The sequence below is a fragment of the Sorex araneus genome, chromosome 11, assembly GCF_027595985.1.
Source record: "Sorex araneus isolate mSorAra2 chromosome 11, mSorAra2.pri, whole genome shotgun sequence".
Taxonomy (NCBI): domain Eukaryota; kingdom Metazoa; phylum Chordata; class Mammalia; order Eulipotyphla; family Soricidae; genus Sorex; species Sorex araneus.
The window spans coordinates 59360208-59375192 of NC_073312.1; the positions used below are offsets into that span (position 1 = coordinate 59360208).

The window sequence follows — 14985 nt, forward strand, 5'->3', positions numbered from 1 at the left end:
ACCTGAGTTGGCCATGTGCAATTCAAGCACTCTACCCACTGTTCTGTCATGCTGGCCCTGGGAAACATTTTTCTTACAAAAACTAGATTTTTTAATTTAAAAAAAAACATTTGTTCTTGAACTCTTTCCTATCCATTCCTTCTTTTTCTAGTTGACTCATGAGATTATATTTTTGTCTTAAAATGAGATAAAGGATGATTTTTATGACTTGTCCTAAAGCAACACTGTTGGCTGAATAATTGCCTACAGTAGATGGATTTTTCTCCCTTAATCCCAGTGCTGCATCTGGTCTGCAATGGCTACTTACTAACATTTTGCTTAAATACATAAAAGTCTGAACTCTTCTGCCTCCTCTCCAAATGTACTCTCTGTCCTTTCATTTTAACTCAGTTTATTGGAATTCTTGTCAGAGAATTCCTTAAAAGAAAATCTGCACTATCTCTGACCACACATTAAGTTAGGCAGCCTTCCTATCATCCTCTTCCATCCTTTTAAAATTGTTTTTTGGGGTTTAATAAGTTATTTCGAGTTAAAAAAAATGTCTTGTTAAATACATATCATCATTTTTTAAAAGATGATACTGGTATTTGACTCTTTTTCATATGTTTTTTAAATTCAGCAATGTTTTAAAATTCAAAGTGTTTTTTCAAATTAAATAATTTACAAACTTTTTTAAATACAGTTGTTTCAGGCATACAGGCATTCAGTGTTCCAACCCCAGTCCATCCCACCACCAGAGAGACCCACCCTTCAAATATCCCCAGTTTTTCACTCACTTCCCGACACCTGCATCCTTAGCAGGGACAAACAAGGTCACACCATAATGCTTTTTACAGCAAAAATGCACATGGAGTCATAATAAAATAGATCCATAAGTCAATTTGTGATCATTTTATATCTCACAATGGTGTTTACTAAAATCATTGAGGCTTTACTGAGCTGGTGGGTGATGGTTGAATCTTTTGTGTTACTGTTTTTGCTCACTGAGTTTTGTGGGCTCCTATGCAACTTTCCTATCAAATTTGATGTGCTGTCACTGGGGTTTCAGAACTGTGGAAATACGGAGGAGGTGTCCCTCAGGAGTGGCGGAGCTGGGCCAGTTATCTGTGGGACATAATTGTGTGTGGTCTCTGGACCACTCTGGAAGGGAAGGGAAGCAGTATGAGAAGACCTCAGAGTTTACAGATCAGGCGACCTGGGACAGTTCTCCTGCTTGGTGGCTTTTGCTGTTTGACCTTTTTAAAATCTTTCTATAGTGGAAGTATTTCTAAGAAGATAGAGAAATACTTTTACACCAGAAAATAAGAGCTGTGATCTGTTGATGGAATTGAAATCACTTTTGCTGATCACCAAACTGATTTACCAACCTAAGAAGAAAGTGATCAAAATAACAGATGTCTTGGATGGCATTTAATTCTGAACCATGACATGGATTAAGTAGGACTGGAAGTAGAATTTATCGTCATATAGGTTGTCAGTGCATTTGTTTGGTGCTCATAAGCACATTCAGGACAGGCCTGTGAGATGAATAAAACATTTTAGCTACTTTGATGCAAAATTCCTTCGAGTGTGAAACAAAAAACAAATAGAAGCTGTTATCTCCGCAGCCAGGTAGGGCTCCATTATCAAGGTTCAATTTATTTTCCTCAGAAACAAATTGCTATTTCAAAACTTTTGTGTTTAATAGCCAGAATCTGGAAAAAACCCGAATGCCCCAGAACGGATGACTGGTTGAGGAAACTTTGGTACATCTATACAATGGAATACTATGCAGCTGTTAGAAAAAAGGAGGTCAAGAATTTTGTAGTTAAGTGGATGGGCATGAAAAGTTTCATGCTGAGTGAAATGAGTCAGAAAGAGAGAGACAGACATAGAAAGATTGCACTCATCTATGGTATATAGAATAACAGAGTGGGAGACTAACACCCAAGAACTGTAGAAATAAGTACCAGGAGGTTGACTCCATGGCTTCGAGGCTGGCCTCACGTTCCGGGGAAAGGTCAACTCAGAGAAGCGATCACCAACTACATTGTAGTCGAAGGCCATGTGGGGGAAGGGAGTTGCGGGCTGAATGAGGGCTAGAGACTGAGTTACAGCGGCCACTCAACACCTTTATTGCAAACCACAACAGCTAATTAGAGAGAGAGAACAGAAGGGAATGCCTTGCCACAGTGGCAGGGTAGGGTGGGGGGGAGATGGGATTGGGGAGGGTGGGAGGGACGCTGGGTTTACGGGTGGTGGAGAATGGGCACTGGTGAAGGGATGGGTTCCCGAACTTTGTATGAGGGAAGTATAAGCACAAAAGTGTATAAATCTGTAACTGTACCCTCACGGTGATTCTCTAATTAAAAATAAATAAATTTAAAAAAAAAAAACATTTGTGTTTAATAATGGCAGCTTAAGTTTTGGAAACATCTTAAATTGAGCATTCTTTTTTGGGGGGGCGTCACACCCAGCGATGCACAGGGGTTACTCCTGGCTCTCTGCACTCAGGAATCACTCCTGGCGGTGCTCAGGGGGACCATATGGGATGCTGGGAATCGAACCCAGGTTGGCTGTGTGAAGGCAAATGCCCTACCTACCTGCACTCTAGCCCCTACATTGAGCATTCTTTAGAGGACTGTTTTTGTTGAGACACCAAAAATTTGGAAAACAGTGATATTTACGAGTTTAGATTTATTTAAGCACCTTATGGTACCATCTTACGCTGAAGATCAGACTGATAAATGATACATATGATCTGAGCATGCACTCCCACTGTTGCAAAGTATATGCCAGCATATCAATGACTTTTTCAAGGTGACAGAGCTTATTTATGGCTAAAATGGGATTTAGAATATATTATGACCAGAACCCACATTTTTCCCTGTAACATGAAAGGGAATTTTGAGAGTCAAAGTCATAAAATGTTATTGATGCATGCTGAGTGTGATATCTGCTGGCTTTGGCTTTTCCTTGTGACACCTGCATTATCTTCCAAGACTTGATGTATATTGACTGATTTTTATTTGGTGGGAGCCACATCCAGTGATGCTCAAGGGTTACTCCTGGCTCAGTGCTCAGGAATTAGTTCTGGTGAACTAGGGAGACCATCTTGGGTTTTGGGGATCAGACCCAGGTTACAAAGCAGGCATTCTACCCACTGTACTATCTCTCAAGTCCCAACTGCAATCTTTACCCTAGAGTCACACGTTTCCATATAGTTTTGCTATTTTCTGGAACTGCTTGTAAGACATTTCAGAAGATGCCTCTGTCTACAGTCAACACTGCTTCTGACAACGGGTATTTTGTTTGCATGATTTTCATTTTATTTTTTCTTAAGTTTTTAGTTGAATCACACAGTTACAAAGTTTTTCATAATTGAGTTTTAGTCATACAATGTTCCAACACCTCTCGCTTCAACAGTGCACATTTCCGCCACCAGTGTTCCCGTTTCCCTCCCTCTGTTCCTGCTCCTTCCAGCCTGAACATGTGACTGATACTTCTGTCTGTCTGTCTCTCACTTTTGCTCTTCTAGGCACTTTTGCAATACTGTTACTGAAAGTGTATTATGCATATCACTTTACCTCCTTTAATGAATGGGTTTTGTTGTTATTCCTTTGTTTTGGGGCCACATCTGGTGATGCTCAGGGGTTGCTTCAGGCTCTATACTCAAGAATTACTCCTGGCGGACTCTATTGGATAAAACCCAGGTCAACTCTGTGCCCTACCCCCTATATTATTTCACGCCCCCACTAAGGATAGTGTTGACTAAATTGGCCCGAGCCAATATTCTTCTGATGAGATAGTTTTTTAAAATGTCCAGATGCGTTAGAAAGAACTCAAAATGTAAATGAAAATCCAGAAGTAAAAGTCTGTCCTCTGTTTTGTTCTTTTGTAATTAAGGACAATTACATAGATATATGTATAATGTCTACCAAAGCCATCCTTATGCCATGCTATGAAAGGGAACTTTGCCCCTTGAACAAAAAGAGCAACTTTATTTAATAAAATGTATTTCATTTTGGGGGTGGTGTGAGTGGGAGGAATGAAGTTGATCAAAGAATTTCCTGGGTTTTTTTTTCCCTCTCCAAAAGAACATGCTGTGAATAGAAGCATGGCTTTGAAATTGGAGGTTGAATCACTAGTTCTGAAGTACTCAATCAGGAAGCCAGAAAAAGAGCTATAAGTGATGGTAGATGAAACGTCAGTGACAGATTGATCATGTGTTAATAACACATTGGTTTCTGTGGAAAATAAACACAACAAAATCACTTACATGAGTATTTTCAGTAGGATTTGCTGTGGAATAGAATGATATGGGAAGGAAGTTAAAGGCTGGAGAAGGAAGAGACAGGAACTATTAAATAAGCTTTTAGGAATGTGAATGTTTCCAAGGATGGAAAATCAGAAAGTAAAGTATCAAGAGATAATCTTTTGAAACCATAGCTAATTATCTTTATGTTCGTATATATGTCCTAGCTCTTGGAAATAAATAGTTTTTACTAAAATAAGGCCTTTGGTAGGGGCTCTTCTGGAAACAATTGTTGCTTATCAATTCCTTATGAATTTCCATATGGAAATCATAAGAACTTTTTTGTAGAATACATAAAATACTCATTTCCTACCCAGGTCCTCATAGTTTCGTATTGCCTATTGTCGAATCTTGGTCTGGTCTCCTTTTAGACATAGAATGATACGAGAGAGATGTGAGCAAATGGGTGGAATCTAAAGGCCAAGAATCTAGATGAATTGCTGAGACTTTTCTGTATTTTTTAAAGGTACACAAATCAAAAACCTCATGATTTTGGTTAGTGCAGACTATATGGTCACCTTGGGCAGATTTTTTCATTTGTCCCAAATTTTACTTAAGACATTCAAGAAAATAGGCAAGCTGAGTTCATCCAACAATTGTTGACTGATTATCTGTTGTAATTTCTAATTACAAGACACATTAAGTCATTCTATACTCAGAGAATTTGAGGGTTTATTTTTTTAAAAAATTAAAATAAATTCTTTTTCGAGTAAATGACTGAAAACTTATGGCCAGATTGGGGGTGAGCTTGAACTTATTTTACAGAGGAGTAGACTACACACTTATTACCTGTTTCTCTGTCATTTTCCAACACTCTTTCTAGCTGACACTTTCCTTGTATTTACATTTAGACATTTTATTCTGCTCTTCTCCCCCCAGTAAAGTATTCCCAAGTAAGTCTATAAGTCTGAATGAAAATTGTGGTATTACACGAACCAGCTTAAACTAGAATCTTTAACTTTCATTGAAAGCAAATAAGTTTATTTCTGGATTTCAGTTCAACCTGAAATAACAGCTCACATTATGTATCTTTTAAGCAAAGTAAAATAATAACAAAATACTGCTAAGCTATCTTAGCTTTCTAAACTAGACTTTGGTCATGTTTGTTTGTACAGGATTTGATTATTTAAAAAAAAACTGCGATCCAAAAAAGTTCTGACATGAATTTGATAAGGTTGTGATGTGTGTGTGTGTGTGTGTGTGTGTGTGTGTGAGAGAGAGAGAGAGAGAGAGAGAGAGAGAGAGACTATACCATCCATCCATGTGTCCATCCATATGTCCATATACCCACCCACTCTTGATAGTTTATAATTTTGGTCACTAGATGGTGCTCTTCCACTTTGAAACAAAGTATTTTCTATGTGAGGATTTTGCTTTTTGTTTATTTGTTCATGAATAGATGGTGAAAAATAATCATCTTCCTTAGATATTTCCTGCTCTTCCAGAGAAGCATGGAAAATTTAATGTGATCGTTCAACCTGTAAAGTAATAGGGCTTCAGATTACCATACTGTAAATACTTCCAGTTTATTTTGTGGAAAAAAAAAATACATTTTTTTCCTTGTAGAAGCATCTTATGTTATAGGTGCTTAGTGATACATAAGACAAAATTGTGTTTTAATATGGTTTAATCTGCTGTGTCCAAACTTGATTTAATAATCACTCAGGAAGCCAACAACAAAATGCATTCAAAGCAAAGTTGAAGATAGTCGAGATCAAAATTTTGACAGTAGACAGGTCTTTATTACTAAAAGAAGCTACAATAGACTTAAGGAAGAAGAAAATGCTCTTTGTTTGTACAAGTGTGTTGAAGTTGGTGAGAGTCTTACAGCAAAGTGGTGGTCCAGGACCAGACAAGCACAGCGGGTAAGGCTCTTGCTTTGTGTGCAGCCAACCCAGGTTCTCAGCAATGCATATGGTCCTCTAATCCCCAGGAAGAATGATCCCTGGGCACTGGGCAAGGAGTAAGATCTGAGCATGACTGGATGTGGTCCCCAAGCCAAACCCAAGCAGAAAGACCATCCCTGTTAGGATGCATAAGTAAGAGGAGAAAAAAACAATGCCATACTGCAGAAGCACTCCTAAGCCTAGTATTATTCAGTGACTCTTTTTGCTCTACTTTAGGGATCATTTAGGTCTCTTGCTTGATATTTAGACATTTTAGAAAGTTTCAGAGTTAAGGCCTTTGATGTTCAGTGTCCTTTTGATAGGGTAAGTGTCAGGCGTGGGGTTAGAGAACAGGATGAGGAGAAGCGCAGAAAGCCAAGATCAGCCACCAGAAGAGTCTGGGGAGCGGGTGGGACACTGGAGGCGATGGCACAGACTCAAATTAAGCACAGCTGCTGAGATGTCCCTTCTGGAGGTCAGATGCATTCCTGAACTCTGAAGCTCTTCATGCAGTCTTATTAACGACGATTGCTCCATCCTGATACTGAGAATGGGAAAATTTAGAAAGTCATTTCCTCTCCTCTTCTTTTTTTTTTCTCTTTCCTCTCTCCCTCCAGGTGATTCTCCAAAAGTCCCAACCAGGTGATTCTCACTCCAAGCCGTAGAAGAGTGTTAGAGATCAGATTCAGAGAATATTGGATGAATACCTTTCTATATAAGATTCAGATGGTCATAAGTAAAAGATAGCAACATATTAGTCATTTAGTACTAATTTTGAATAAGTGGTAAATATTCCTGAGTGCTTTAACCTTGATCTGTAAGAAAAAGTTCCTAAATTGTCACATAAAATATTGTACCAGAATTAAGACATTGGATTATAATAAACAGACTTTTACCTTGATTTCCTCTGTAAATGACTGCACAAAGCTATAGTATAGATTAAATGAGTTAATTGTATTAAATGTATTAAATACATTTAAATGTATTAAATACATTTAAACCCTTAGAACAGGGATGGGGGCTTTTCTTCTACCAAGAGCCAACTGGAGATTTGTAACATCATTTTGGGCCATTCAGCTTAAATAATCAGACAACAAACAGCTGACAAGAAGCAGCAGTACCTGTTCTGTCATGCATCAGCCCAGGACACATGATTCCATGGTCCAGTTGGTCCCACCTCTGCCTTGGGACACGGCCTGTAATGTAGCACAAGATCAGTAGCAAATTGAATTTATGTTATTCACTTATTTAAAATAAAATTATATATTTTTTCTACAATTGAATTTAAATTTTCCTTGTACAGTTTTCAGAGAGAAAAAACCTATAGACAGATACACAATATTTGGTTGTGTTCTGTTTCCTTGTTTTTATTACGGTGCACCAAGGACCAATAAAATATTCATAATAGGCTTGCTCTTTAAGTCCATGCTCTCCCTTGAACATGTATCTTGCTTGCTTGTGTTTATATTTCTTTGTTTGCTTATTTACACTCTAGAGAAGCCTGCATTCTCTCTCAAAATGTACTTCTCTTATCTCCTCACATCTTTCTAGATAAATTTCAGTAAAAACTACCTTGCTTTAAAAAGAAAATGTTCATTGAAGAATCTCTTACATGGTGAAATTAATTTTACAAAGATTTTTGGGAGTCTTACATATATATCTCTTTTTCTTATTTCTTGTAGATCCCCATATCAAGGTTTCTGGAAAAAAAGAAGATGTTAAGGAAGCCAAGGAAATGATCATGTCTGTCCTAGACACAAAGGTAAGTGACTGTTCCTTTAATTAGTAACATTCGAGGCCACTGAAGCATCTGAACTCGACCTGCCAGATCTTCTTTGTGCTTTTCATGCAGAACCAATTTGGAGAAGAAAAATCAGGAGAAAGTCATGGTGAATTTTAAAATAAGTATGATTCTGCAATGTTTACAAATGGTTTAAATTGTAATAAGTTTTTCATGCTGGATAATTGAATAATATTATACCCATACTTATGTTTGGGCAGTTATCTATATATGCACTATGATATCTACATAGTCATTCAGATATGAGATACTGATCTTAAGTGAGTCCAGGTGGTACTCAGACCATATGTGGTGCTGGGGACTGAACCAGGCTTAACTACATGCAAGGCAAATGCCTTGATCCCTGTACTGTCTTCCCTGTACAAGTATTTTTAATACTTGTACTTTGACTAATTTTACTTTATAAGCTCTAACTAATTTTAATATCATCTAAAGATTTCATGTCAGACTTTTAAGTTTCACAATGTTAAATTTTTTCAGATTAAATAATAGATTTGTTTATGGCCACATTTTTGTCTTAGATTTTGCATTTTGCCTCTAATATAATCTTTTACTTTATAGTGTTTCAAACTTTTTGCTTCATGAATCTCTTCCTTCTATCCATGAGAATAGTAGATCTGTTGTGTAAAGTTTGACATTCAGTAGTATAGATGTGAAAAAGATTGTTAATATTTCTTTATTCTGTTAGGAGCTTATACTTCTAGTTTTCAATCATCTTGTTACACATTCTTCTGAGCATATATGTTGATACTGGTCGTTGTATCCTCATCCACTTTTTAGTTATTTGAAATAATATTTTCATGAATAATATTTATTAAAAATGAGCAATTTGTAACTGTGGCTGACTTGATTTAAAAACTACTTTCTAAAAGAAATCTCATAAAGAATGTTATATTTATGACATTTCTCTTAAAACAACTTTTATAATGTAAGAGAAATAGAAATAGAACTTTTATACATGAAAATGATCAGCTTAAAAGTTCTAGTAAGAATTTGTGTTGGGTCACTTTTGTTAATACTATTCCTTTGGGGGAAAGGTATTTAAGGAATTTTGTCCTGTCTTTGCATCGAGAAATAATGCATTATTTCCATGTAGAGCAACCGAGTAACACTGAAGATGGATGTTTCACATACTGAACATTCTCATGTGATTGGCAAAGGTGGCAACAATATCAAAAAAGTAATGGAAGAAACGGGATGCCACATTCATTTTCCGGATTCCAACAGAAATAACCAAGCTGAAAAAAGTAACCAGGTACTTTAATTTTCTATACCTGAACTTTTATGGGACAAAGTACAAGCTTGATTTTTAACATGCATATGTTTGGAGGGAAATGTGAGCATAAAAGTAGTCAGGAAGGAGATGGATTATAGTCCAGTCAGTATGACCTTCCTGTGGAGAGACAACAGGTGCATTGCTTGTTTCGAGACAAGTTGTAGGCAAGTCCTAAACTCTTAATCTGAGTGTTTGATAAAAGGGAGGGGGAGGATGGGAGAGCTGAAGAAAGTGAAATTGCTGAGGAAATACTCAGAGACCATGTGAATTCGGAAAATTTTGAAAGCTTGCCTCATCCAAGAAACTATTCATTGTTGGGATTCTGTCTACCGTGTCTGCAGAGTGGCCCTGCTGCTCACACACCTCGTCTTGTCAGAGGCCGTATGTTAGTGCTTGACTTCTTTACTTTAAATGAGTTCCATTGTCTCTCTCTAGTTTCTATACTTTTCCTCACTAGTTTCTGAGTTTGGACACAAAATGGAACTCACCTGTCCACGTGAAAACACTTGAGTGCTTGAAGAAGATAATAGTGGTATTCTTGTTATCTGGAAGTTTCCCAATACTCCTAAACTACTAACAGTATTTGAAACTGTTGAATGAAGGTGAATGAGATGTAGGGTTTTTTTTTCCTGTCGGGATTAACAGTGACACTGAGATGCACGCATAAACGCCAAATCAAAGGCCATGTTAGGAAGCTGGGATGGTGATGAAAATGTTTGACAAAAGTATGACAAGGATACAGTTTCTAAAAGCAGTCTCCTAGATCCCTCTATTCTCAGCCAATACAAAGATTAATTCTTCAGTTAATGGGTCACGTGAAAGTTTTTGGGATGGATCTCAGTACAGGATTGGAAATGGGGTTTGGAGTAAGAATTTTTACTATTTGTGTTGACAGTTTTTTTTTTTCAAGAACCTTGAGCTCAGTATCATTTCATATTAATGTATGTGGAATTTAAACAAGAAAAATTTAGTGAGTGAACCAGGGAAATTATAAGGAGGGATTCTGATGGTCTCAAAGGCTGTTAGGTTTCAGGTAAGTCTAAGGGAGTGAAAGAGATCAGTTGACACAGATCAGCTGAGGAGCTTGTTAAAATGGATGTTTCAATTAAGCAGGTCTGGGTTGGTGCATGAAATCCTTCATTTTTAACAAGCTCCTAGACAATGCCAGTGATTTTTTTCCCATGGAAAACACTTGGGTAGCAAGGAAATAGAGAACTGGAAAGGCAGGTATGAATTCAGTTAAATAAATCTAACTCACATTTCTTATTTTGGCAGGTATCTATAGCAGGACAACCCGCAGGAGTTGAATCTGCCCGAGTTAGAATTAGGGTAACTATTTGTTACATTATTTTTTTATTAAAGACATCTATAATTCTCCATATACATATATATCAGAAAGAATAACATGAATACTCTTGTACACTATGTCTAGCTTTTCCACTTGCCACTTCATCATTTTGTCATCTTTCTCCCCTCCATTTACTTGAATCCTTTTGCAAATTCTAGTTATATCAATTATATATAAATAATTCCAAACTTTTTGAAACAAATAAGGAGCTTTCAAAAACAACCGTGGCTCAATAATCACTTATAATAAAATCAATTTTCCATAATTAATCTGTTTCCCTAATTGTCAAAAATATGTTGATTTTGTTCCTAAATGGATCCCAAAAAGGATCCTTTTTGTTGTGTTTTATTCATGTATGGTCTGAGTACTTTTTTTACTAAGGTATTAATAGTTTACAACAGTTTATGTTTTAGGGAGGGACTGAAGTGATAGCACAACGGGTAAAGCGTTTGCCTTGCATGAGGCCGACCCGGGTTCGATTCCTCTGCCACTTTCGGGAGCCCGGCAATCTACCAAGAGTATCCTGCCTGCACAGCAGAGCCTGGCAAGCTACCTGTGGTGTATTCGATATGCCAAAAAACAGTAACAACAAGTCTCACAATGGAGGCGTTACTGGTACCCACTCGAGCAAATCAATGAACAATGGGGCGACAGTGCTACACTGCTGTTTTAGGAAAATAGTTTCACATTTCATCAAATGTTTGTTTCATCGTCTGCCACAGTACAAATAAAATCCCCACTACAATGCACCATCTATTAGGTCATCTCTGCCCTTCGATCATCTCCCTTTCCCCTGTCCCCAACAAACTGCTGTTCTTCCATCCGAATCCAAGAGTGTTTTGGATTGGTTTTGTCTGTCCTCTTGCTTTTTTCCTTTCTGCATATGAAGTCATCTTATATTTGTTTTGTTTGCTCTTGACATATTTTGTTCAGCACAATCCTTATCAAGTTCTGTCCATTTTTTTTTTTACAAATAACACTGTAGGTAGCACTGTCATCCCCGTTCTTCATCAGTTTGCTAGAGGGGGCACCAGTAACGTCTCCATTGTGAAATTTGTTACTGTTTTACAAATAGAATTTTTTTATAATAAATAAAATTTAAAAATAAGGTAAATAAAATAAAATTTTTTTCTTTGAGTATTCATTATATATTTATAGTACACCTTTTTAAAAAATCCCCTTAATAGTTGTTGGGCATTTGGGTTGTTTTCATATCTTGGTGATTTTATAAAAGCTGTGTACATAGGAATGCAAATATCTTGGATAGATAGCAACATTGGTACTGGATCCTATGGTAGTTCTATTTTCAATATTTTGAGAGACCAGGACCGGTTTATAGTTCAGCAGTGTAACTAGATTCTCTTTTCTACTTCTCCTTTCCAGTGCTTGGTGATTTCAGGTTTTAGATTTAAGCCATTCTCAGAGAAATGAAGTGGTAATCTTATTCTAGTTTTTTTGATGTTCATTTCCCTAGTAAGTGATAAGTGCCTGTTGTCTCTATCTTCTCAGGAAAACATATTTAGTTCTTCTGTTCCCTTTTTGGAGTTTTCTTATCATTGGGCTTTGTGATTTGTATATTTTGGATGATAATGCCCCTTATCAGATGCATGATGTGCACTTTCTTGCTCCCACTCCCTGGGGTGCCTTTTTGTTTTAATAAACTTTTTTTTTTTTTTTTGCTGTGCAAAACCTTTTAGTTTAATGGAGTCATGTTTGTGTTTGCTTTGGTTTCTTTTGCATTTGAAATGCTCCAGGGCCCCACTTAAGTGAAATCAATGAATTCTATTGTTTGCTTCTGTGTGATTTTTGGCTTGATGTCTTCCGCAAGACCTTTTTTCAACTCCCATCTCTTGGTTTTTGTTATTGTGAGGACCAGAAGTCAGATATGCTTGTCGTGCTTCTTGTTCACTTAGTTGTGTTGCTCATCAGACTCTGACTCTCTGGCTGTAGGACCCTGCTTTCAGCCATAGTGTTTTTAGAGGTGGAACACATTTTTTTTTCCCACTCTAGTGTTTACATACATGGTGCTCTTCCAGGGTCCATCAAATACTTGCTGGCTGGAGCTCACTCATGGATGCAGTATGTAACACATCTTTAGCTGTTCACACAAACCAGTCTGCACACCAGAGATAGCATCCACTGGAATAGCACTGGAGAGCCATTGCAACCAATTGTGGCATGTGTGAGTGGCACCAGGGCATAAACTCACCTGGCCTCATGCTTGCAAGGAGGTTGCTTTTAGCCAGGGGTCCACCCCAAAAGTCCTATCCAAGTCTTTAATTAATTTTAAATTAATGTGTGTATATGAATTACTGGACTGGAGCGATAAAACAGTGGGTAGGGCATTTGCCTTGCATGTGGCTGACCCAAGTTCGATTCCTCCACCCCTCTGAGAGAGCCCAGCAAGCTACTGAGAGTATCTCTGCACGGCAGAGCCTGGCAAGCTCCTCGTGGCATATTCGATATGCCAAAAACAGTAACAACAAGTCTCACAATGGAGACATTATTGGTTCCCGCTCGAGCAAATCGATGAACAATGGGATGACAGTGATACAATGATATGAATTAGTTGCCCTTTTTTTGCTTTTCATTTATCCAGTTTTCTCAATATCATTTGTCAACAAAATGTTATTTATCACTTTAGCGCCATAAGTTGATGTCAGTAACATTTGTTTTATAAGGTATTCAAGTATAAGGTATTAATTTATAGCTAATTCATGTGAATATGTAGGAAATAGTGACTAAGCTGTGTTAATTAAAGAGCTTTCTAGGGATATTCTGGATTTTATTCTGACTCAATTTCTCTGATTTTGAAATGATCAGAAAGAGGCCTGGGAAAAAGTGCCACACACAAGGCTCCTTTCATTCAAGAAACTCTATGTAGTCTACTCAAGCTTATGTCTATTTAATAAAAGTAATGTTCTAAAATCCTACCTTCAAAAGAGAATGAAAATATTCTGCGTATCTTTAGATACATAATGACTTCAGTCTCTAATGTGAGCTCTCATAATATCATTTTAGGAGCTGCTTCCTTTGGTGCTGATGTTTGAGCTTCCAATTGCTGGAATTCTGCAACCAGTTCCTGATCCTAATTCTCCGTCTATTCAGCACATATCACAAACGTACAACATTTCAGTGTCATTTAAACAGCGTTCCCGAATGTATGGTGCTACTGTCATAGTGCGAGGGTCCCAAAATAATACTAGTGCTGTGAAGGTATGCAGTTTAGATGATTCATTGTACAGCACACAAGTTTCAGTTTTGAATGATTTTACACTAATTTGTTTTCCAAGATTTTGTCTTGTACCACATTCTGGTTTATAGAATATGCTGAATATCTCTAAAACTGGCAGAAGTGCAGTAGAGTATAATTCACTCTCCATGTGAGCAGTTATCTTATAGGACTCTTGTCCTCCCATCCTTTTCTCCTAGGAAGGAACTGCTATGCTGTTGGAACATCTTGCCGGGAGCTTGGCATCAGCTATTCCTGTGAGCACACAACTAGATATTGCAGCTCAACATCATCTCTTTATGATGGGTAGAAATGGAAGCAACATCAAACATATCATGCAGAGAACAGGTGCTCAGATCCACTTTCCTGATCCCAGCAATCCACAAAAGAAATCTACTGTCTACCTCCAGGGCACCATTGAGTCTGTCTGTCTTGCACGGCAATATCTCATGGTAGGTTTACTGAGATTAGTTTTGAGCCTAAAATTTTCAGGGTTTATTTTACCCTGAAAAACATAAAATTTGGTAATATAAAACATTTGGAATTTCATAAATCTTGGTTGCAGTTTTGAAGATGTAAACCAAACCATGAATTTGAATGTCATGAGCAGTGATGAAAAATAATTTAACTGCTTAATTCAGTGCTGCCTTCAATTTGCAATTTGCAGTTTTTCTATCCTTCCGATGATTGATTTATATACCCACTGTTGATACATAATAACAAAATGGGCTAATATAATGTGAACTCAAAAATGTTCTTATTGAAAATATAATCATATTTTTTCTGATCAGAATTTGACCTTTACTGACATTTAAATCATTACACTTCAGGTGTGACCTTTGCTAATCTTAACTTGCAGAATTTATTTTTAAGTAGCTTTCAGGACACCCAGGGCTGTATTATTAATTACATTCTTCTGACATATGAGTCTTTAAAATAATTCTTAAGGATTATAATATAGAAATTTAAGAAATTAGGGCCAGAGAAATAGCAGAGAGGGGACAGTGCTTGCCTTGCACTCGCCTTGCACACGGCTGGCCCAGGTTCCATCCCTGGCATCCCTTATCATCCCCCAAGCACTGCCAGGAGGAACCCTTTAGCACCATCACATGCAGCCCAAAAACAAATAGACATTTTAAGAAGTTAAT

The 14985-nt window shown here is 37.3% G+C and overlaps 1 protein-coding gene across 1 annotated transcript in view; it reads left to right on the plus strand.

Annotated features, from left to right (window-relative positions):
• LOC101555532 (protein bicaudal C homolog 1) overlaps window positions 1-14985 on the plus strand; it is a 344568-nt gene that overhangs the window by 286008 nt on the left and 43575 nt on the right. Inside the window, exons 4-8 of the mRNA XM_055119361.1 lie at window positions 7863-7942; window positions 9078-9236; window positions 10533-10586; window positions 13627-13821; window positions 14038-14289. Coding sequence (XP_054975336.1) covers window positions 7863-7942; window positions 9078-9236; window positions 10533-10586; window positions 13627-13821; window positions 14038-14289 — 740 coding nt within the window. The remainder of the gene's footprint in view (window positions 1-7862; window positions 7943-9077; window positions 9237-10532; window positions 10587-13626; window positions 13822-14037; window positions 14290-14985) is intronic.